Genomic DNA, 26,055 nt, shown 5'->3' with positions numbered 1-26,055 from the left:
AACATTGATTGAGAGCGAATTGGCGGTCGTCATGCCTGGAAATTATCCTCAAGAACGCCACATACGAACCGTTCCTCAATTATATTTTTCTTGACCTTGATCGCCGCATGGCTAATAGAACGACAGGATTTGAGTGATGTTATGGCGTTATGGATGCCTGGATCACAGTAAAATAGCCTCCCTGAAATAGTCCGCACATTTCCGCGGTCGTGTGGCTCAGAAATAAGCGGGTTTATGTCTTAATAGGGCAGGGCTGTAAGCTGCACTGAACGATCTCCACGATGGCTATTTCAGTTAAAAGCCCAATACAACTGTGGAACATTATTTCAACCACACTGTCTGTTAAATCATCTTACATAATAAATGGGGAACAATTTCGTTGGCCTCTAATCATTCGACAACGGTCGATTCTAGACGACCGAAGCCTCCTAGGCTCTGGATCAGCGTGGTGAAATAGAGGTCTGCATAACAATTTAGTCCAGATCATTGGCAATACACGCTCGGCAAATCTCTATCAATTCAAGAGGCGGTCACACATTCGGTGAGGACAGGAAATGGGCTGGCTGTGGTGGTACCGGCCGATCTATTAGTATTGATTAGGCCAAGCACTGACCAGGAACATCTGGCTCATTCGAGGCTTGGATTGAAGCTACGATGTGGTTCGCTATCGCTCCGCTATGATTTAGGTTGGCAGAACATATGCATGCATACATAAATAACATGACAATCATGCACTGCGGTATGCGGCACGTTATTCACACTGCGATTGCATGTCTTACATAAAAGCGCCTTGCTCAGATAGAGCGGTTATGCATGTGATTACATAGCGTCTGCGGTGCACGCCACACCGTTTTATCATTATTTGTGACTGCGTCCTTATCCGGTACTACACATACGCCGTCAGCAAGTCCTTCAAAAGTTATCTGCAGTTGGACCCAACTAATTTTGGTTATATCCAAAGCCACAAATCGTCAAAAATTTGTCAACCCGTCTCGATCGCATTCCTTTAGGTTGACTGCTGTCTGAGTGGTCTTTTTTCTACGGTACTGAGTACGTTTTTGAGTGAGAAGCGTTTTCTACAAATTGCAGTGAATCATATTATCTCAGAGTGCGAAACTGAACGCAAATGCGGCATGGGCTGAGCCCATGCATCGCCCGAGATGGTTTCATTCAGCAGCTACACAAGCGGAACGATAACGTGGTCAGTGAGTTCTGAACATTCCGCGTCAGTATTTCGATGGCGTTTCTTTCAGAGTCCGTTCCCACCGATTTCGTCTAATGTGCAGTGCCATCCGTTACCGTTCTGTGACAGTTCTCGGTTGTGAAAGGTGTGTGCCCATCAGCCGAAAGCAGTGCTTCACTTGCTGGTGTAGCAGACTTTATCGTTAAACCATAATACCCTTGACCCTTAAGGGTATTATGGCTTATTGAGTAACCGTGGTTAAGCGAGTTAAACATTGTTATATTGAGTAACCGTGGTTAAACCCGCATACGGTCTTGCCTAAACCTGCTTAAACCGTACGCGGGACGCTCATGCATTTTTTTTTAAATCCTGTTACGTCAACCAATACTCCCCTTCGTCGGGCACACCCTGGGCATGGCAGTTCCCGATCTAGTGGTATTAGATATCAACACCAGTAGCCTTTCTCACAAAGGCAGTTTTTTGTACATTTGTATTGTAGTTTGTAAATTTGTATGTGTAGTTGCAAAAATGTGTTTCATGAAGCAGAAACCTACAAACAACAACTACAAATTACAAACCTACAAAACCACACACAAAAATTGACAAATCTCTCGAGAATTTCTACAACCGTACCTTGGTATGTTTCATAAAGGCCAGCTGATTTTCCAGCCGTGGCGCATTTGTAAGATTAAAAGTACAAATTACAACTACAAATCAACGATGGCCTACCCCGTTGTAGAATAGGTGATCGTTAGCTTAAGGCAATGCCACTAGCGAAAATGGATTGTGGACGCAAAGCTCGCAGAAGAAGGAGGCTGGCAAGAATCCCCAGGGGCAAAATAAACAAGTAATCGGATGAAGTGGAAGGACAAACAAGCTCGCAGAACGCAATGCTCAGATGAAGTAACCCAGTGATGGTGTTGATGGATTTGATAATCTCTAACTCCGCGTATGGCCCGTGCAATCAAGCGTGCAGCAAATTTATTCCTTTGCGCTATTACCCATCACTATACATGACCTTGGAAGGCGCACCGACCCGATCGAAATCCTGCGTTGTCTTGTGCTCGCACGTTTCAGGGGTGGGAGGGTACTGATGCGAAGGTGGTCAGTTTCCGTGAGTAGGCCTGCTGGCATGCAAGTCACTGCCGGGATGAAATGGATGTACAAATGGGTTATGAAATGTCTTAATTTTAAGTGTAGTTTCTACCCATGCAAGTGAAAACAGGCATGTCATCCTATCGAACTGCGGGCATGCAAAGCCATTCACGTTGACGCCAACCAGGGACAGCTATCGCCGGGTGTGAACGATGCATGAATCCCATGTCTGTAAGTGGAATATAGGTGTCTATCATGGTAACAGAACACTAGTATTACGCTGGTTCAATGAGTCACCGCTTCGCTGTCGCCCATGACGGTGCCAATATTCTGTTTGTTTGCTTCTGCTTAAAACTGTAAGACGCGCGGTGAATACAGTGACAAATGTACTTGATTGCTGGTATTGGGGAACCTAATGTTCTGCTCCTTGACACTTCCGATACATTTATTTTGTTTTTGTTTGCAAACCGCGGTGTTTACGATTATCCATAGCATAATTTGTTTTCATGCGCTCGTCGGACATTGGCAACATCAGCTGGCGGATGAAACACTGGACGGGGGGGGGGGGGGGCAGCGTTGGATTTCCCAGGTGGAATCCCGCGCGACTCAGTACAGGGCAATGACGTCACTGGTGCCCTGTGTCATAGGCCCCGCCGCTGCTGTCTCGATCGTGGTGGCGTAGCGGAAACGTAGGGAAGATGCAGCATTCAAAGCGATTGGAGGCAAGGCAATTAATAAAGCTTTGATTGGAAGTAGCAAGCAAAGTCGTACTGGTTCGGTTAGTGTTTCTTTTATCCTGCAAGCAGGGGCGTCAGCTTTTCTAAATCATTGGGGATGACCTAGGACCTAGGTGAAATGCATATTTTGTGATAGGGTGAGCCATTTCCCGCCCTTCCCCCCCCCCCCCTCCCCCAACAAATTATTCATCGGCATTACGCCCTTGTGAGGAACTATGAAAAAACCGCGGTATTTATGAATAAACCTCGCTCTAAATACATTTCTCGCCGGCTCTTAGGCCACTCGATTTTGATGTACGGCATTTTTTTCAAGTTGTTGGCTCGGAGTAGTCCTTTATCTTAGTAGAACGGTCATCAACCGCTGGTCATGTCTGAAGAACATCCCTGTGATATTTATATTTTCCTGAGATTTTGTAGCATTGAGGTAAAAAAAAAATTGTGAAGGGGGCAACCAAATAAGGTAGACGGGTGTCAAACGAGGGCCCTCACAAACTCACAAAGGGGACAAACCGACTCCTGCCTACAAGATCATAGTCTTCAAACCCTGCTGTCGCTGCAGTTTGATTGTTTTGGAGAAGCACAGTCAAGGGGCGCTCCATTCTGCCCACAGGTCTTCATATTTACCACAGCGCTCTTAGAAGAAAATTAAAAACTGTCTTGATGCGTTATCGCTGCGGCCTGCCCCCACCCTCTTAAGAAAATATTGATTGTGCCCCTGCTGTTGGTATGAACTAATGGCAAGTACCGGCGGAGGCTAGGTAAGCACAAATGAAAAAGAGCCACTGTGTTTTATCATGGGGCCACAGTGCCAGACAAGGGATCCTGTGTCAGCAAGGGAATCCGAGTCGACAGCGGGCCCCTTTGCCAGAAAGGGACAATGACGGGACCTGGAATGTCAGCGGGCCTCTTGCATTGTTGGGTCCCCCGACAATAAAGGGGGATAGGAAATAGGGTAATAACAGGGCCCGCATTGATTGACGCAATTTAATGGTTAAGTGTCGGACAGTGGGCCCATTAATCAACAAACGACCTTGCTCCGTTTTGTCCAGGGGCCTGATTTTATCAAAAGTGATCCCTGTGTCATTTAGTAGATCCCCTGTACCTGCAAGAAATTATTGTGCGTCGCTGAAATCCTCTACTCCGAGTTGCACTAACTGCTCCCGTCGGAGGACGGCCGGAGTCATAAAGTGGACCAGTGTTTCCTCAGAGGGCTTCTGAATCGATCATGAGGCCTGGCGCCCGTGCCACCAGAATGTCGCACCATAAGTATTCTGTGGCCCCTAGTGTTTCACTGACGACGCCGCCTAAACGAAACAAGTATGTGGTGTCAGTGCCCATTCCATGGCCCCTTCATGATTACGCCCGTCGGAATAAGTGGATAAAAACAGAAACGAAAGAAACGAAAGATTTGAGGTGCGCTCAAAACTTAAGAACTTTAACTAGGGGCCTTCCATAAAGCCCTGTGTCACTCGTGCTCCACCAGGATTCTGAGTGCGACCCTGGGCACGTGCACGTGGGTGACACAGAAACCGGCACCGGAAGGAGCGGGGACAGCGAGAACGGCGAGCCCGACTGCGTGAGCCTGACTGTATGCATTGACGCCAACGCCCCGCTCAGTATGGGCGATGTAATTTAGGTTAGGTTTACCGAATTTACACTGAACTAATCGTTTGATAACGCAACCTATTTTTAGGGACGGAAGAAAGAAAGGGTGGTTTTCCCAGTAAATTTGGCATGCAATGCAGCTGTAACCAATGAAAACGCAAGTATCCAGATAGTAATATCCATCGTGCGGGGTTGCGCGCTGCTCTCGCTGTGGCAAGACTCCAGTGACGTCACGTCCGCGTTGGGCGTATGGGGTGCTAAAAAACGGTCGGGCGTACTTTTTTACGTCCTTGGCAAGGCCGGTGATTGGCGTTGAGAAATTACACACGGCGCAGAATTTTACAACTAGAATTCTACAACCTTCGCTAGTTTTATGAAACAGTTGGAAGTTGTAGTTTGTACATTCTAAATTACAACTTACAAATACAAACTATTTGTAACAACTCTTTGTGAGAAAGGCTACAGGAAATGTGTCACCTACAGTGGCCGCTTACGTACATGTTGGCATCTTTAGTATGTGAGCCTTACCCAAGCCCATTCAGTCGCCTTAACAAAATGGCGGCGTCCAGTAGCCTTTCTCACAAAGGCAGTTTTTTGTACATTTGTATTGTAGTTTGTAAATTTGTATGTGTAGTTGTAAAAATGTGTTTCATGAAGCAGAAACCTACAAACAACAACTACAAATTACAAACCTACAAAACCACACACAAAAATTGACAAATCTCTCGAGAATTTCTACAACCGTACCTTGGTATGTTTCATAAAGGCCAGCTGATTTTCCAGCCGTGACGCATTTGTAAGATTAAAAGTACAAATTACAACTACAAATCAACGATGGCCTACCCCGTTGTAGAATAGGTGATCGTTAGCTTAAGGCAATGCCACAAGCGAAAATGGATTGTGGACGCAAAGCTCGCAGAAGAAGGAGGCTGGCAAGAATCCCCAGGGGCAAAATAAACAAGTAATCGGATGAAGTGGAAGGACAAACAAGCTCGCAGAACGCAATGCTCAGATGAAGTAACCCAGTGATGGTGTTGATGGATTTGATAATCTCTAACTCCGCGTATGGCCCGTGCAATCAAGCGTGCAGCAAATTCATTCCTCTGCGCTATTACCCATCACTATACATGACCTTGGCAGGCGCATCGACCCGATCGAAATCCTGCGTTGTCTTGTGCTCGCCCGTTTCAGGGGTGGGAGGGTACTGATGCGAAGGTGGTCAGTTTCCGTGAGTAGGCCTGCTGGCATGCAAGTCACTGCCGGGATGAAATGGATGTACAAATGGGTTATGAAATGTCTTAATTTTAAGTGTAGTTTCTACCCATGCAAGTGAAAACAGGCATGTCATCCTATCGAACTGCGGGCATGCGAAGCCATTCACGTTGACGCCAACCAGGGACAGCTATCGCCGGGTGTGAACGATGCATGAATCCCATGTCTGTAAGTGGAATATAGGTGTCTATCATGGTAACAGAACACTAGTATTACGCTGGTTCAATGAGTCACCGCTTCGCTGTCGGCCATGACGGTGCCAATATTCTGTTTGTTTGCTTCTGCTTAAAACTGTAAGACGCGCAGTGAATACAGTGACAAATGTACTTGATTGCTGGTATTGGGGAACCTAATGTTCTGCTCCTTGACACTTCCGATACATTTATTTTGTTTTTGTTTGCAAACCGCGGTGTTTACGATTATCCATAGCATAATTTGTTTTCGTGCGCTCGTCGGACATTGGCAACATCAGCTGGCGGATGAAACACTGGACGGGGGGGGGGGGGGCATCGTTGGATTTCCCAGGTGGAATCCCGTGCGACTCAGTACAGGGCAATGACGTCACTGGTGCCCTGTGTCATAGGCCCCGCCGCTGCTGTCTCGATCGTGGTGGCGTAGCGGAAACGTAGGGTAGATGCAGCATTCAAAGCGATTGGAGGCAAGGCAATTAAAAAAGCTTTGATTGGAAGTAGCAAGCAAAGTCGCACTGGTTCGGTTAGTGTTTCTTCTATCCTGCAAGCAGGGGCGTCAGCTTTTCTAAATCATCAACAAATTATTCATCGACATTACGCCCTTGTGAAGAACTATGAAAAACCGCGGTATTTATGAATAAACCTCGCTCTAAATACATTTCTCGCCGGCTCTTAGGCCGCTCGATTTTGATGTACGGCAGTTTTTCAAGTTGATGGCACGGAGTAGTCCTTTATCTTAGTAGAACGGTCATCAACCGCAGGTCATGTCTGAAGAAGATCCCTGTGATATTTACATTTTCCTGAGATTTTGTAGCATCGAGGTCAAAAAAATTGTGAAGGGGGGCAACCAAATAAGGTAGACGGGTGTCAAACGAGGGCCCTCGCAAGCTCACAAAGGGGGCAAACCGACTCCTGCCTACAAGATCATAGTCTTCAAACCCTGCTGTCGCTGCAGTTTGATTGCTTTGGAGGAGCACAGTCAAGGGGCGCTCCATTCTGCCCACAGGTCTGCTTGATATTTACCACAGCGCTCTTAGAAGAAAATTTAAAATTGTCGTGATGCGTTATCGCTGCGGCCTGCCCCCACCCTCTTAAGAAAATATTGATTGTGCCCCTGCTGTTGGTATGAACTAATGGCAAGTACCGGCGGAGGCTAGGTAAGCACAAATGAAAAAGAGCCACTGTGTTTTATCATGGGGCCACAGTGCCAGACAAGGGATCCTGTGTCAGCAAGGGAATCCGAGTCGACAGCGGGCCCCTTTGCCAGAAAGGGACAATGACGGGACCTGGAATGTCAGCGGGCCTCTTGCATTGTTGGGTCCCCCGACAATAAAGGGGGATAGGAAATAGGGTAATAACAGGGCCCGCATTGATTGACGCAATTTAATGGTTAAGTGTCGGACAGTGGGCCCATTAATCAACAAACGACCTTGCTCCGTTTTGTCCAGGGGCCTGATTTTATCAAAAGTGATCCCTGTGTCATTTAGTAGATCCCCTGTACCTGCAAGAAATTATTGTGCGTCGCTGAAATCCTCTACTCCGAGTTGCACTAACTGCTCCCGTCGGAGGACGGCCGGAGTCATAAAGTGGACCAGTGTTTCCTCAGAGGGTTTCTGAATCGATCATGAGGCCCGGCGCCCGTACCACCAGAATGTCGCACGATAAGTATTCTGTGGCCCCCAGTGTTTCACTGACGACGACGCCTAAACGAAACAAGTATGTGTTGTCAGTGTCCATTCCATGGCCCCTTCATGAACACGCCCGTCGGAATAAGTGGATACAAACAGAAACGAAAGAAACGGAAAATTTGAGGTGCGCTCAAAACTTAAGAAACTTAACTAGGGGCCTTCCATAAAGCCATGTCACTCATGCTCCACCAGGATTCTGAGTGCGACCCTGGGCACGTGCACATGGGTGACACAGAAACCGGCGCTGGAAGGAGCGGGGACAGCGAGAACGGCGAGCCCGACTGCGTGAGCCTGACTATGCATTGACGCCAACGTCCCGCTCAGTATGGGCGATGTAATTTAGGTTAGGTTTACCGAATTTACGCTGAAATAATCGTTTGATAACGCAACCTATTTTTAGGGACGGAAGAAAGAAGGGGTGGCTTTCCCAGCAAATTTGGCATGCAGTGCAGCTGTAACCAACGGAAACGCAAATATCCAGATCGCAATATGCATCGTGCGGGGTTGCGCGCTGCTCTCGCTGTGGCAAGACTCCAGTGACGTCACGTCAGCGTTGGGCGTATGGGATGCTAAAAAGACGGTCAGGCGTACTTTTTTACGTCCTTGGCAAGGGCGGTGATTGGCGTTGAGAAATTACACACGGCGCAGAATTTTACCACTAGAATTCTACAACCTTCCCTAATTTTATGAAACAGTTGGAAGTTGTAGTTTGTACATTCTAAACTACAACTTACAAATACAAACTGTTTGTAACAACTCTTTGTGAGAAAGGCTTCTGATGGTATGAGATCTGGTGACAATGCGCATCAAGCTCATTCGCAGCACACTGGCGGTTCACACTGTTAAGGCTCAACCAAGCAGCGGGGGACGCCCTGCCTTGGTCACAGACTTAGCTGAACTAAAACGAGTTAAAAGTCATCCCAGGGATTCCTGGAGGTGTAAGAATCCGGGCTGCTGACGCAGTAACGACCCTGACTGAAATACCTCTCGAGCAGTTCATAGAGATTGCACGGACTAAGGTGCTTAAGTTTCGGTACATCAAGTATGTCATCTACATAAGTGATGCATTTGCAGACTGATAATGCTGATCGTCTGCGGCGATACCATACCCAATCAAATAAATGACCAAATGCGGCTGACGGCTGTATTTGGGGATGCAGCTACAGACGTGATGACGCCGGGAGAGGTTGAGCATGCAGCTAGAGTATTCTGTGTGCAACAGCTAGAACTCCAGCTTCGTACGTGTATTCTTACACGAAGAAAATCAAACGCCAAATAGCCATCTGCTTGGCAGGGTAACTGGCATGGCTACACGTCAGCGAAAATGGGGAGAGCATTTCGAGGAAAGCATTTCAGTCACCCTGGAATTCATGACGCCATAATAACGTTATTCAAATCCTGTCATTCCCTTAGTCATGCGGCGATGAAGACCAAGAAATATACAACTGTCGAGGCTTTCATGTCTTGCGTTCGTGAGCACGATTTCCAGGGATAAGTGCCGTCAATCGGCTCTTGATCAATGCTGCGCAAGGTACGATAACGTAATCAGACCATGACGCATCCAGGAGCATATTTACTTAACAGAGGATTGGGCTGTCTTGAGCAGTCTTTTCCACTTACAAAGTACACCAATAGTTATAAGTGAGCTTGTTTCATCATGTCTGATGCCTGCTCCAATACTTTCAAGGGTGAAGCATTCCCTTCAAGCAGACGGGTAGCTTGCAAACATTCCCTTCAAGCAGACGGGTAGCTTGCAAACCATCAGATGGCGATATTAAAGAAACGATCAGAGTTGAGGTCTCACTTGAAGCAATGAAGTTATACCTCATTCCGTCCAAAATGTAGCAGAATTGCAAATCTAACATCTGGGCGTTCCAGGGATTTGTGCCTTCCACCACTACCGGGTGGCCAATTGCAACCACCAGCAGGTGTGACAGCAGGCAGGGACTTAAAAGTCGACACATCGAGCAGATACGATCGTTCTTCGAAACGACTTGTGCGATCGCCTTGAAATCCTTACCAATAGATCCGATGAAATGACGTGGGTAGTATGGTGGCAATGCAGTGGGCTAGAATTGCTTTTGAACTAAGGTGAACTAAGGTGAATGAAAATTTCATCGCAAAAAGGCCGTACAGGAGAAAAAAACTTCAATTAATAAAAGTTGCAGCTTATCATTCAGTGAGAGATGCTCCTGCATACATTTCAAGTTGGCATGAGCGTATTATCATAAATATGACGGAACAGTTTTTATTTTTCAACATCTTACGTCATTACACTAAAACAGACCGCATCAAAGAATGGTACATTATAATAGTATAATAAGCACCAAAACCATGTAACACCATTGGTTCGATGCTACACCTTTCACTTCCGTCCACAGAATTTTTTACATAACCCAAAACAATTGTTCCTTGTTCCTTGCAAAATATCAATGCTTATTTTCATGAAAGCGTCCTAACTAAGCCTAACCTAAAAAAAGCCTTACCTCATCTCGTTCTGTCTAACCTTTTTGTATCACAGCAGCATTAGTGAGCTACTGACTTGCGAAATTCCTACCGCCACTTGCCATGCGCTTAAGCAACTTCGCCTTACTTAGAGGAGCCCATAAGTTGCACATGACCTCAACTCACCTCACCTTTTTCTTGACAGCAGCGGTTGCGATAAAAACATGATAAATCTTATTTTTGGCTGTTTCAACTTGTCTTTTGGTTCAATTCACTTGTGTGAGCTTGTTGATAGCCGGCCAACTTGAGAACACACAAATCAAAGCCCCTCAAATCCCTTTGAACAACTTACTTTGATAGTCACTGTTAGCCTCTGCCAAGGGCAATAGTGGGTGTGCTCCAAAAAACAATATCTCTCCCCAGAACGTAACATAACTTACAGATGGCCATACAACCAGTGTTGCTGCCCACCTTTTCAGCTGCAGCGAAGGCATCCATTCAGGTATAATTATTCATATTTGATGTCTAAGTTCCAGATGTTGGCTTCACATTTAGAATGGACTGGCCTGACTATTTGCTAAAAACCTATGTCGACTGCATACTGCAATTGTTATACATCTTAGAGTATTCCTGTGTCAAGAAATATGGTGCATATCTACAGTACAGTCGTTTGCCAGTCAGCAAACCATGGGAACTACGGACAACATCTTGTTAAAGCAGACATGAGGGATCACTTCAACAAACTTGCGGCAAATAATCAACAGTATGGAACAAAGTAATTTAATTACACATCTTGAAGGATCACAATTTGTCTTATGAACAAAACCGGATGCTTTCAAACAGAAAATACCCATATATGGTTACAAATCATGTGCTGAAAGCAGGGAAGGTTAGCAGTTAGGTGCTCTGCAGGCGAAGCTTGTTGGCTTTTTAAGTGTAGGCTTTTTTTCTGCTCCCTTACACAAAGACTGGCAATTCTTTCGGGTGGTTTGCTGACAGAGAAGGCCATTCAACCCACCCACGAAATATAAATATCAGTCATGCCCACCAACATACAAGATTAAGATGCAAAATGAGTGAGAGGAGGTCGGCATGAGAGAACAGCTTTGAAGAACAGAATTTTGCTACCAAACACAGCTCGCTCTATTAGCTGCGCCAGGTCTCCCAAATCTATGAACGGCAGGATAATGCACGTGATGAGGTAGTTAAACTGAAATAATTTCTTCAGTTTAAATAAATACGTGGAGTAAAATTCTCCACCAGGCTTTGCTGGTGTTTGTACCAGGCTTTACTTTGCTGGTGTGGTGTCTGTGTGGTGTGACCCAAGATATTGGCCATGGGTGAAAACCTTGCATTTGACACACAGCTGTAGAGTGTGGCATTTCGTAAACAAACCAAACTTGATGCATAAAAGCGGCTGGAGTCGCTGGGACTCTCGGGCTTGAAGGTACCTTGTACCCTTGCGATGTGCATACATAAGCACGGTTCAGAAGTAGGTGGGTCACGATATAACCATAGATGCCCAGGTTTTGTGGAGCGTTGTTTATGTTCGATGGTTTCAAGTGAGTTCGGTTTTGGATGGCATCTTAAAACCTCTGAAAGGGAAATATGGCTTTGGTATGTGTGGTTAGACAATATCAAGTAGGAGTGAAAAATTCACACAAAATATGGGGAAAAGGAATGGGAAATTCCTCCCCACAGGGTGTTGCTTTACACTCAAAACCGGCAATTCCGTGACTCAGCGCCAAGGGCGAGACCTGACCTAACATCAGACACCTAAAAAACGCGATAGCAAAATTTCGCAGGCAAAAGCAGGCAAGTCAGACCCCAGAAATATCTGCATCCATTGCTGCGAAACCTCCTTCATTGAATGCACCATACCTGGCACTCTTTCGACGTAAAAATTGATGGCCATGGGTCAGGTCAGGTTACAAAATTTCACCAACTGAAAAATTCCTGCTTGCAGACAACTCATCTCTCAGAACCAGCCGAAACTATCGCTGCGAAACCTTGACCATTGGATGCACTATACCTGATTTCCTCTTCCATTGAAAATGTTGTGTCCCTGAGTAAGAGCAAACCTCATCAAATTCCACAAATCACAAAATTATTGCATGCAGAAAACTCAGTTTTCAAAAGCTACCATTCAGATTGTTGCGAAATCTTGTCATTCAATACGCACACCTGACTCCCTGCTGAAGCTGCAAAATACTGTCATTTGCAATTACGCCTTTTCGTGTTTTATTCCAAAACAACGTGCAACTTAGGCTGGTCTTATTAGGTCGGTGATGTTATTTACTATTGGAGTTTCTCCTTAGCACAGGCGTTCTACTGAAATTCATGCGCTGCATTGTCATCGTATCGCCACGATTTAAGGAACCGCGACCGTGGTGGCGCCTGGCCTTGGTGGTGAGATGCTAGTGTGTGTGCTGTGTTAATACCGTTCTTTCGTGATTGCGTAGAAGCCTCCTGAGCAGCCTATTATTGGTTGCTTTCTACCAGTTGTTCATAAGTCCACGGAATCGAAGTGAGCCCGGGTCACGGCTGTGACGAATGCTGTACATTTGACGTGCTCGGCTGTGAGATCAGACTTGATGGGCCTCACCGAAAAGGGATCAGTTGGGCCAGTGTCCTACTGTGACAAATCTAGACCTCAGGATCTTTCTTGATGAATTGCCTACTGCAATCTGTGCATAACTTGTCACCAAGGAACAAGTCATAGAAGCTAACGGTGACAAAACATGACGGAAAATACACCACCGTTTGGGTCAACGGGAACCTTGAGCTTCGCTGCGTGCGTCGTGCGCTGCCGTGCCAATGCGTCCTTGCAACGATTACGACTGTCTTAAGTGTGCCGGAAATTGAGGGAGGCTTGTAAATTGTACGTTGAGTGCCTCTAGTCACAAAAATTGTGTGTGTGTGTGTGTGTGTGTGTGTGTGTGTGTGTGTGTGTGTGTGTGTGTGTGTGTGTGTGTGTGTGTGTGTGTGTGTGTGTGTGTGTGTGTGTGTGTGTGTGTGTGTGTGAGCGCGTGCGTGCGTGCGTGCGTGCGTGTGTGCGTGCGTGCGTGCGTGCGTATGTGTGTGCGCGTGTGCGTGTGTTTGTGCGTGCGTGCGTGCGTACGTGCGAGCGTGCGTACGTGCGAGCGTGCGCGTGCGTGTGCGTGTGTGTGTGTGTGTGTGTCTGCTGCCCAAAAAAGGAGTATGCGTATTGATGATCTTGCATTTGCGGGCCAAATGTGTAGAAATGTTATCGCTGAAACGCGCTCGATCGCAAATTAATACAAACAATGTTTGGGCGCATGGGTACTACAAAAATTAATAGCGTATGACTGCATAGCATACATTGCAACTGTAAGAAATCTCTCATCGAATGGCAACGATTTTACTACGATTAGTTCAGTGGGTTCTGACCACTGAAATGACTGCAAACCAGAATTGGGGAATTTGTGAAATTTGATGACCTTTGCCCCGACCTAGGGACACAAAATTGTTTACTGCAAAAGGGAATCAAGTATGGCACATCCAATGGTGAAGATTTCGCACCGATCGGTGCGGCAGGCTCTGAGATCTGAATTGTCTGTTTTTGCACGTTATTTTTTTCTTCGCGTTTTGAGGTGCGGACCCCAGGTCAGGTCTCCATCATGCTACCACATAACCGACCGTATTGCACTTAATCGATTGGTGAAAGTTTCACGGCGATTGTACGCGCCGTTTCGGAAAACGATCGCGTCTCCTTAACGTTTGGCCTTTTTAGGCCCTGCCGTAACACCCACAGACGTCATGGCTGTCATTAGCCCTGTTCACTCAAGCAAAGGCAATACCTGGGATTCGACCCCTGCGGAGCAGTCTCTCAGGTGTTCGCTTATCAACACAAATCAAGTCGGTTTAGCTAGGCTGTGGAGCGGGGTGGCTCAAAAAAGCAGTGCTTGGTTCGTTGCCATACCACCTGGCAACCTGTGAACACAGCTCGGCCAGAACACGCTGCGGACCGCGACTTCCTTCCATGTACGCTCTGACTTACGTCGACAAATATAGGCAGCCGCTCACAGGCGGACATGCAGGCTCACAGCCGGACATAAAAGGGTATCCCGCGCTGACCTCCCTGAGCGCAGGATGACCATCTAGACGCAAAGGCACTCAATGACGTTATGAAGCCCGCATTACACGCATCAGGAAACCCGTCTATCTTGGAACAAATTGGCATTGACCGTAGATATGGTAAAAGGCCTGACGGGACGATCATATTCCCGTTCGCCCACGTCAGAGCTTGGTATGAGGTGCCACATGCATCAGTATCTGTACCGCCACCATCCTGACTCAATGTGCGATAACCGCCGGCTCCGCAGCTAGAGAAGCCGAGCACAGAAAGGGTTCAAAATACTCCAGACTCGCTCAGCCGTTTCAGTTTCAACCGTATGCCTTTGAAACCGGCGGAACCTGTGGCCATCGACGTGAAAGTTCTTCCTGTAATCCGTCCCGACTACCAATCTAAAAATTGCACTAGTTAACCATCGGACAGGGGGACACCTTTTACACGCATACTCGACTTCATGAAGCGTTGGAAGGTACCGGTTTCGATACGTGGTCATTTCGACCCGTCTGTTGACCGCTGCCAGGTGTTGCTGCAAGGTTCCGTGTGTTACAATGGTGTAACTACAACACTTTTGTTTCGACGTCTCACAGAGCACCTCACGGAGGGGGCACCAGGGAATCACGTACAGCTCGAGCACAATACTCTCCTCGCGCGTCTAACGCTTACACAAACACTGCAATTCTCTCATCTACACACAAAACAATAAAACTCAACATTCTGGATGCATTACTCATTCATGACCACAAACGACTTCCAAGCAAAGTAATGAATCAAACTACTGAATTATCTCTTTGGAGCAGCATCACAACTAAATCGCTTAGACGAGGAACAAGATACTGATGAATGGCGCGGATATTAAGTGATTGGCATGCAGTGTTGTGATTTCCTGTATTGATTGTTATTCGCGGTATGTGGTGCCAATGATGTCTTCTGCACGGCCAAATAATTGGTTGTTGTTTCCAAGTCAAAACGGCAGTGAGTGCTGTCCAGTGAAAAGTTAATTGTTGGTTTGGATGCTCGTGTTTTATGCTCTGCTTTGAAGTGTTTAAGGATGCCGAAATGAAACGAAGAGCCGGATATATAGAAGAGTCAGTCACCAGTCAATATCAATGATAGCATAGATAGATAGATAGATAGATAGATAGATAGATAGATAGATAGATAGATAGATAGATATGCATATATATACATATATATATATATATATATATATATATATATATATAGATATATATATAGATATAGATATAGATATAGATATATATATATATATATATATATATATATATATATATCATTACACGCTCTGTGCGATTCGGGCAAAAGCATCCGCCAGAACTAATACGACACAGTATCGGAGTGATCAGAAGCAGCAAACTTCACGGTAAATAAATTGCCACACATGTACACTGCGAAAATGCTAGAAAACTGAAGAATGCCTCTTACCTTGTGAGCTCCATAGAATTCAGGCTTTTATCCACCAAAAAATCCTCGTATTCCGGCCATTGAGTTTTAATATTCCCATGTATGCAGTTTGTATACGGGAACCTAGCTTACCGCGCACAGCCCTAGAAAACTAGGCGTGTTTCGTATGCAAATACATAGAGCTTGTTCATTTTCGTCGGATCATGGTGGATTCTGTCATTTCAAGGCCAAGTATTTCGAAGAAAACAGGGCAAAATTCACTTAAATTGACTGCTAAATACCATCAAAATCAGGTGCAACCTTGATTTCTAGCTTATGTAAGGTAAGCCGTATAGTTAATGAGATCAGCTGATGGATGAGGACTAGAGGACCGGAGGAGGACTGAGGATGACAAAGTTTTGCTTGTCTGTTTGGGCAAGGGAAATAGGAGAAGAGAAGAGAGAGAGAGAGAGAGAGAGAAGAGATGAGAGAGAGAGTAGAGAAAGATAGAGATAGAGAGAGAGAGAGAGAGAGATAGAGATGAGAGAGATAGAGATAATAGATGATCTATAGATATATCGCTCGCCTCTCGCTCATATCTCTCTCTCTCTGCTCGAGCGCGTATCTCTCTCTGATATCTCTCCATATCTCTCCCTCTCTCTACCGCTCCTCTATCCTCTCTCCTCTCTATCTCTCTATCTCTCTACTCTCTCTATATATCTCTCTATTATATTATATCTCTTCTCTCTTGAGCCATTGGTTTGCGGAGTTCAACAATTACATTCAGAGCAGCAATTGTTATCAATGGCTAATTGGAATCAGTGGTCCCGCCGGTGAGTCACAGAAAGGGACATCGACGGCCTTTAGTTAAACAATTTCCCTGTATGGAGCGGATTTGGTGTCAAGTTGCATAGCCACTAGATTGATACCAGTGAGAAAATAGGCTCCCTCATGGCGCGGTAATTACGCTGGGGCAAAATGTAGGGCTGCCTGCCCCCACGCACTTCCGGTGATTGGTGACAACCATGTCCTACAGTATTTATCACGTGTCGATAGGTTGAATGCTGTGTTGACCGCGCCATCTGTTGACAAAACATGGATATGGTATTGTTTTGCCATCTAACGGTGCATTTTTAACAGGTCCTGTTGTGCCACCTAGTGGCAGGAACCAAAACTTACTTTGGATTTCATGATTGCTCGGTGTCATGAGCATTGGACCTTGTGAATTTGGACGTTGGTAATTTCGATGGCTGAAATCCACCAATGGGGCACGGAATGGGCGCATTTGATATCTTCTTAACACTGCGTGTGCGATTTTGGATGATATGAACACTAGACGCTGCGATCCTGGACGTCTTGAGGACTTCGTGTAGAATATTGCATTCCGACTCCCGGAACTATATGATGCATGAGTTAGGCGCTTCGGCGCCAAAAGCGACTTTTTAAAGTCAGCATCGAATCGCATTTGGCATGGTATGCATCGTTGAAGCTTCCGGCAAAGCAGATGGCATGGTCTGAAGGACCTTTTTCTTGGACGCCTGGATTTGAACGAAGATGATTTCAGTAGCAGCACATTTAGTTCAAATAAGATGGCAAATAAGACAGATTAGATCAAAAAAGTCCAAATAAGATAACTGTATATGTATCCGCAATTTTAAAAAAACAATCGCAACGAGCACCGATAACTACCTCGTAACACAAGTTGTACCGCAAAAGACGGTACGCGATACGCTTAGGACGTGGCCTGATTTAGGATTTATCTGCACCGAACGGTATAACGCTGAATTGTACCCGAGCCGGCGTGACGTCATTACATCACCATTTGCCAGCGTGCGTGCATATGCCCGCGTGCGTACGTGCGTGCGTGCGTGCGTCTTCGGGAAGGGTGTGGGCGCGCAAGTGTGTACGTGTCGAGAGGCTTTTCAGCTGTCTTGTAGCTTTCAATCACCGTGTACCACCCGTTACATTGAAGTTTAAATGCACGCGCACTTAGCGCGCAGCCTGTGCAATCAACGAGGCTCCTTATCTCAAACTCTTCATTAAGAGCTCAAACTTTTCGTTTCAGTTCGTGATTACACAGTAATATTAGCCTCATTCCTCGGATAAAAACCAGGAGAAAGGAAACATGGTTGAGTTGATATTTCGGCAACATGCCTTTATCGAAACAATACATTAAGTGAATCCATACATGAATCGACTCAATAAATGAAGCGAATTCACTTCATTTATTGTTCCGATAAAGGCCCGTTGCCGAAATATCAACCCAGCTATATCTTTGTACTCCAGGTTTTATCCGAGGAATGAGGCTCATACTACTGTCTTATCTGAGTAATATTTCTCGCTAATGCACTGAACAACTCAGTACGTGATTTTCTGATGTCTTTCTGCCCAAAAGGCACTGTGTTCTTTGATTACCTGAAGCATTAAACCACAACTTGAATGATTGCAACTGAAAACGAAAAAACATCCTTAATATTAGATTCACCTGAAAATTTTTGGTTCAATACCTTAGACAGTCTTGGCACACCAAACTACACGATTACCTTTGCTAGTCCTAAACTCTTACAATGATCAGAAATGTGTCGTGTGTACAATAATATATATAATGGTAAATAAGTGGGATATGTCGGTCATTGGCCGGCTCTTCTGCGCTCCCCCCCCCCCCCCGCGCCCATTAAACATATCGGCGGTAGTGCGGCGAAAGCCCAATGTGCTTTCTCTTTGAATGTTTGGTACCAGCGGTATGCCGCTATTACATCCCTCTTTGAATGTACCGCATCAGTGGTCTATCGCTATTCACTTATTTATATTGATTTCGCCTCGTAAGCTCTGAAGCGGTGGCTGCTGGCGACTCACAGTGCACGCAACGTTGGAATTTGTCATAAAATGTTCAGCAAGACCACGTCAACCAGAATCTATTCTGGCCAGCGTAGGTGGCTTAGACTACCTTGTTAAGCTCTGAGGAAGTGACAGGCAGACCCCCTACCGTGCTGTAGTGTTTTTGTGTTCTGCAGTGTCGTACTTCACGAGCTGCAGAGTCCGAAATTCGGCCGCAACTACTCACATCTTGACGCCCACGAAGAGAACGCCATCACCACAGATGACTGAAAGCCTCTGGAACAGCACAGTGGCGTTGGAGGCGTAGTCCAAGTTTTTCACGTCCAGCATGCTGCAATGGGATATCACGAGCAAATGTCAGAGACCAACGACCATTTCTCACCGATTTCACCATGAAGACTGTGTTCCACGTTCACACCGCACGCGCAGTGTCTGTTTCCTTTCAGATCAAAGGGAGTGTTTCACATTTGCATGAAGTTTTGAGCCCATACTGGTTTCTGAGCTACACACCTGCGAAGATATGCAGACTATTTAGGGGACACTATTTTAAGGCATCCATGATGCGACAGCAACACCATTCAGATCCTACCATTACATAAGCAAAGCAGCGATCTAGGTCACGAAAGAAATAGCTGACGAGTCGTCCATATCTGGCGTTCGTGCGCACGATTTCCAGACAATATGGCTGTCATTTGGCTCTCAATCGCTGTTGTGCAGAGCACGATGATGTAGTCTATGACGTATTGAGGAAAAATTTACTTATAGAGAAATTGCGTTGTCTTGAGCAGTCTTTTCCACTTAGAAGGATGTCAATGGTAAAGATGAGCTCATTCCATTATATCTGAAGCTTGATTCGATATCTTCAAATGTGGAGCACTCCCTTCAACTAGAAACGTCTTACCGTACAGACACAGTTGATGAACCGATACTAATCATACACATCTTGGCGGTCGGCGTCAGGTTCGGACAACCTGAGCTTGTTCAGCATTCGGGACGTCAATCCCGTTGGCTGGCTCGATGCTCATCCCAGCTAACCGGTCGGTCACGGAACGACACACACCTGGGTCTCACTGACGCAACTTGCCTGCTGTTCTACAGGAGTGCTGTACTGAACTGTGCTCATAGTTTTTGGTTACAACACATCCTGACAGGTATGCTCACGAGGGTCCGAAAGTTTCTTTGAGAACTTAGGATATGGGGCGCCGGTAGAGCTGTTAGTCATGCACTGCCGTCCGGGTGGACCGCCCCCGCTCCCGGGGGGGGGAGACATTCTGCCAAACGTCTTGACGCGGCTGGCGTCTGTGGCGAAGGTACCTCTTCCCTGTCTAGCCCACACGTCTGCTCCTGATGGGGTTTGAACGTCTGGCGACAACAGCCACTTGGTGCTGGCGGGTCTGACGCTCTTTTCCTCAGTGGCCAGATGGTTGGCGTGCCGGGCTAGCAGTCGGGGAGCGATTCTCGCCAGGGGTTCAAGCCCCATCACGAGCAATCAAGCCCCGGAGTTTGCACACCATCGACAAGACACGTCGGACGGAACAAAGCCGGACGTCAATCATGCACCTCACGAACACCAAGCCAATGTTGAACATCAATGTGTCAAAAAGGTCATCTTGCGAAACAAATTATGTTAACCATGTGGTTTCTCGTTGCTTAGAGGCTCAAAGGAAAGCACGTGAAGAGAGAACACCCTGAAGGGAGAGTGCCATTTTCCCGTACTTTCACTTATTGTTAGATCAGAGGCGCCCAACTCGATCGGTAACACCAGATTTCCCGGACGCCTTCTTATCTGAATAGCTCAGTCTTTTAATTTGAAGTGGCCGCTCCTGCGGATTAAATGCCATACCCTGCTCACCACCATGGAAGTAATAAATTTAATTTGCCTTGCTGTTTCCATCGTTTGTGTTCCGCAGCATTTGCAACACACTAACTTGTCAAACTGTTTGTGTAGTAAATGTTACGACAGTTGTTCAGTGCGTTGGAGAGGAACATTATTCACATACACAAGACAGTAGTATGAGCCTCATTCCTCGGATAATAAACAGGAGAATGGAGACATAGTTGGGTTGATGTTTCGGCAACAGCCCTTTATCGAAACAACAGAAGCGACTTAAAAATTGCCTGCCGATGGTCCTGCTCGATTTTTAAGTTTTTTTTCTAGAAAGCAGCCCACAGTTTTTACAATACACCAACATTCAGCGGATTGAACAAAGAGCGATTGTCAGCCACTACCACGATACAGTGTTTTTCTAGGAATTAGAATACGCGAACATACGTGCACATTCAAACGAATTCAAGCGAATAGGCATTAAGCACAACGCTTCATTCAGTCATGCAAGTGAGTTGAAGTAAACAGGCATCACACATCGCGCATCAATAATACGTGTGAACAATTCAACTGAACAGGCATCGCACATCCCGCGTCAGGTATCACTTACACATGCAAACGATTTTAAGCTAGCACGCATCACACATAAAGGCACATATCACGTTCGCATAATCGGCCATGATGAGCCCTGTATCTTAAGATTTGGCCGTTGACTTTTTATAAGAATAGATTCACTTATTTTCCTCTCTGGGTGGTCCCGTGCTCTGCAGATGACCTTGAGTTTTAAAAAGGGCATAGGGTTCATACTTCTCTCCATTCCAACCTCAGCGTGTTGTGCCCAAAAAAAAAATGGTCACCAAAATGGGTATTCCCTGTTTTGTTTTTAGCGTCTGGCAGGTGTTCATTACATCCCAAACGAATAGGGCGCATGAACTCTCCGACACAGACTATGTCCCTCCCATGTTTTTCACGCAGTTTACACTTGATTTCATAAACCACGTTCTTTGCGTGCAAACCCCTTGAAATCCAGAACTGCATAAATAACATCTGTTGCCAGTCGGGCACTTAGGCTTCGAGATAGAAGATTTCACCACATACTTTTTGAAACTTATGTTTTTCCAAGCTATGCGTACGCGCAGTTTCGATTTTTTAACAACGTCTTTGGTTTTCCAAAGAAAGTGCTCATCTATGCTATGTAGCGTTAAGAATCCATGTTCCGATATGACGTGTTTCCGTCTCTTACCACCCATACCCCCACGCGCTCCCGGCTTTTTTGCTTCTTCCAGCATTCTACTAAAAGTTGCGTAGAATATCCGTTGCCCAACTGCAAAGCCCATATTTTGGTTATGCTCTTTCGTTCCTTTTCACTACTTGATGAGTTGTTTAGAGCCCTAGTTAAGTAGTTTAGAGTGACTAGAACGCAAATCGATCCCCTCCGTGCGAAGCTAGTGTGCAAACCAGAGAGCAGCTGGAAGTCCGTTACACAGTTTGGCGATGCGGAGGTACGCGTGAGTTTTCATAAGCTTCAGGATTTGTCGACGTTTGAACAGCTGCCTGACGCGTCTCCACCAATGCAGCCCAACCGATCTACCACCGACTCGGTCACCGTTTCCATACAGAAGCTGATCATGTTCGTTACTCATTTTGACGCGCCGAAGACACGCTATCTTGTCTTTAGTTTCGCTCTTGTCCAAATCTAGCGTCGTTTGTTTCAGCAGTAGCTTCATTTGATTTAAAATCTCAACCAAAGTAGCCTGCAAAAAAAATTGTGCCTGAACATTGGCACGTAATGCCCTTTTGAGGCGCACTTTTCTCCGTTTTTTTCACGCCGAAGGGGCGTAGCAATTTGTGTTCAGTCATGGTTATTTGCAGCACCGTTTTGAAAAGCAAGTTTCGTCCAAGTTATCGACCCGGGGCCTTGTTTTTGGGATGATTAGCCTTTTCAAGGATTCATCGCAAATAGCAGTCATTTCTGACCGAGACCGGAGTCTCCCGGCGCACCCAGGCCCTAGCCTTGTTGACGTGTGCATCTCAGTCAGGAGCGAATAGGACCAAATGCAAAGCTTGTGCAAGCTTTCCTGATGTAACTTCTCGTAGACCTTCCTTCACATTCCACCAAGGGAGGCGCGTCCATGCAGGCGACATGGTTCTGCATAAGACTGTCCCCTTTTTCAGCAACTGAGGTGTCCAAGGTAACCAGAAAATTTGTATTCGGTCACGGAAACACTACTAAAATTAGCACGTACAAAAGCGATCAGCTAGTGTAACTACAGGTGGGACAGCCCTCTCGAATCCCCTCCACTTGTGACGTTTTGGTTAGCACCAGGTCAGGCACAGGCCAGCTTGAGGACCAGCATGTATGGTTGTGCAGTTCTGCCACAAAAAACGCCGACAATTTAGGGGTCTCCTTAAATATTATACGTGTTGCATGCTGAACATCTTCCCAGTTGGAGATTACGCAAATTCAACAGTATTAAACCAAGCGGAAAGTCCGAAGCAAGACATCGGAATGGTTTTCGTGTTCTTCGCCCAAACAATGTGAGGGCATACAAATTACATTCATCAGGCATTTCTTGCTTATAAAAAACGCCGACGATTCCGGGGTTCCCTTAAATATCGCACGTGTCGCATGCTTACCATCTTCCCCGTTGACGATAAAGCATATTTACTTGTATTAAAGTCCCACCGAGCGGAAAGCCCGAAGCAAGACATCGTAATGCAGTAGACCTCCCTATTATAACCATGCCAGCACGATACCGGTGTCCTGGTCGCATAAGTCACTTGCGAAGGTAGCAGCACATCAAGGCGCAAAACGCATCAACGGCCATGTTGCCAAGACTCGATCGTGCTTTTGTGACGACTCTCCGGACATTGAGAACACGCGTTCCGACTCAACACACGAAGGAACTATACCTGCCTTTCCTGAGACAGGCGAGTTCTCTTCTCGTTTCCTCATGGCCTTGGCCATAAAAAAAATTAAAGAACCTGATGTCGGACGTATATGAACTGTGATTTGAGTGCAAAACTCTAACCTCACTTAGAGCTTGTGCAAACATTAACTGACGCGAATGCGCTGGTTCAGGATCACCAACGTCAATCGCTTTTGAACCTACATCTACTTGCGTTGCATGCATCCGTTCTCCTATTCTTCCCATCATGTGCAAAACTATGACATGTTCTTCTTTGCAGGAGCCACTAGAGAAGGTTTAGTTCTAATCTCCCCGCGGAAGAGTTGTTGTGGAGCGATTAAAGGACGTTTGCCGCACGTAACTGTCTCTGTCTGACGCGCTGTTCTCAGCGGGTGCTGGTTGTATGAAATGCAACATTGAAGTTTTAACTATTTTACCCTCCATCATTTTTGCGAAAATTTGGCACAATCTGTGTCTACACATCCACGACAAGCACATCATTTTTGGGGAACGGAATGCAAACTTTTGGAAGAATAGCAAAGCATTTGAGCTTCGGCGGGCGTTAAGTAACGCCAACTGTACTTGCGCGGGAGGCCACCCGCGGCCCTCTGCTTGTAATCATGACGACAGGGCGTAGCCAGGACGATATTCCTCTCCCATGCGCTGGAAACAGAGATGCGCCAAGAATGCACTAAACTGAAAGCTTTCTTCTTAATAGGTACTATATTTCCCGCCACTGCGTGATTTATCAAAAAATATTTTGGTCATGCTCATTATGGATCCTTAGACCACACTGAGCAAAATTTCTGAGATTATCAGAGAAGACAAATATGACCAAAACAACCGTCTTGTCCTTGATCTAGTAATGGTCCGTGGTCCGCTGTCAAAGATGCATCAAGTATCGCTCATGTGACGCAAACTGCACCATTGTCGTGCCCTCCACCGCCGGGTAGCTGGCATTCGAATCATGCAATGCCAATACAAATCGGCAACTTTTCATGACTTGTAACTTTGTCCCCAGAGGCAACCCAAAACCCAAAATTGGTGGATTTGTATTTGAATGTTTGGCTTTGAGTGCTAGCATACACGCACCAAACTGTATACAAAACAGAAGGTGTCTTGTACAATATTTCGCCATTTTCGCGGTTGCTTAATCTGACTTCAACGCCACTGCAGCATCGATGTCTTCAGATAACGCAGGTGACGTTACTTACTGAGCTCATGGCAAAATTCTGCCAGTTTGCCCTGCAGAAGACGCAGGCAATTCTCTGGCGGCGTCGAGCCGTGACAACACGCGACACCGCAGCGGGCTAGAATCGCTTTTGAACTAGCGTGAGACTGACAAATTTCATCGCAAAAAGACCGTTCGGGAGTGAAAAAATCAATTCACAAATGTTGGAAATTGTGGGTCAGTGAGAAATGCTCCAGCAAACAAAGACATACCTTCCAAGTTGGCATGGACGTAATATCATAAGCATGACAGCTTTTGAACATCTTACGTCATTTAAGCGAAACAAAAAACATTAAAGAGTAATAATCTCACTCGCACTGTGATGAGCATCAAAAACTATGCAACACCCATGTTTTGGTACTGTACTTTGCTTTTAACTTCCACAGGATTTTTGACAGAAAACAAATAAAATGAATTCAACAATAAAACAACAATAAATTAAACAAGCACAAAGCGCTTAAGCGAAAAAGCCTTGGACTACAGCACACCATTACGTCACCAAGTCAAACACAACAGACATCATACCTCTGGCTTATGTTGAGATAGGGTCAGGAAATACAAACATCATGTCAATGTTTCTTACAAAAGGCTTATGCTGATTTCCATAAAAGCAGCCTGACTAAGTCTAACCTAAAGAAGCCTCACCTTACCTCACCCTGTCAAACCTATTTTTATCACAGCAGCATAGCAAGCCACTGATCATTCTTACAACATCCCTATTGCCACTTGTCATGCAATCAACCAACTTAACCTTACTTGGAGAAGCCAATATGTTGATCATCATCTCAACTCACCCCACCTATTTCTTGACAGCAGCAGTTGTGATAAAACTATACAAAAACGTATTTTCAGCTGGTTTCAACCAGCGTTTTGGTTTAATTCACTTGTCTCAGCTTGTTGACACGAGACAAAGTTGACAACAGACAAAACAGAGCACCTCAAATCACTTTGAAGAATTTGTTCTGATTGTCATGGAAAGCGTCTGTCAAGGGCAATAGTGTGTATGCTCCACAAAACAATCACTCTTCTCCACACGTAGCATAACTTACAGATGGCCACAGAACCAGTTTTCTGTTCTAAGTTTTTTGTTCCATGTTTTCTTTTCTTTACCTAAGTTTAATGACAAAGTTTGATATGTTCGCTTCACATCTTAAATGGGATGGTCTGACTATTTGCTAAAACTGATGTATTCATCATCTTGTAATTGCTATGCAGCTTAGAGTATTCCTGTGTTAAAAATATAGTGCACATATACAGTACAGTCATTTGCCAGGCAGCAAACCATGAAAACTACAGACATCTGGTTAAAGCAGACGTGAGGGACCACTTCCACAAATTTGAGACAAATAATCAAGAACATGGAACAGAATAGTTTCATTACATATCTTGTGGCATCATCACTTGTCTTATGAACAAAACCCGATGGATTAAAACAGAAAACGGCTAAATCTGGTCACAAATCACATGTTAAAAGCAGGAATGGATAGCAATGAGCTGCTCCCCAGGAGAAAATGGCTTTTTAAGGACAAGCTCCTTTCA

General features: G+C 45.6%; 1 protein-coding gene across 1 annotated transcript in view; it reads right to left on the bottom strand.

Moving 5' to 3' along the window:
• The window catches only part of LOC119091319 (putative dolichyl pyrophosphate Glc1Man9GlcNAc2 alpha-1,3-glucosyltransferase), a 31,117-nt gene extending 11,412 nt beyond the window's left edge, over window positions 1–19,705 (bottom strand). Inside the window, exon 1 of the mRNA XM_037214030.1 lies at window positions 18,778–19,705. Coding sequence (XP_037069925.1) covers window positions 18,778–18,881 — 104 coding nt within the window. The 5' untranslated portion in view covers window positions 18,882–19,705. The remainder of the gene's footprint in view (window positions 1–18,777) is intronic.
• Window positions 19,706–26,055: the final 6,350 nt, after the last annotated feature.

The sequence above is a fragment of the Pollicipes pollicipes genome, unplaced genomic scaffold (genome assembly GCF_011947565.3).
Source record: "Pollicipes pollicipes isolate AB1234 unplaced genomic scaffold, Ppol_2.1 Scaffold_3447;HRSCAF=4054_pilon_pilon_pilon, whole genome shotgun sequence".
Taxonomy (NCBI): domain Eukaryota; kingdom Metazoa; phylum Arthropoda; class Thecostraca; order Pollicipedomorpha; family Pollicipedidae; genus Pollicipes; species Pollicipes pollicipes.
Note: the sequence above shows the minus strand (reverse complement) of the source record. Positions and strands in the feature narration are given on the sequence as shown.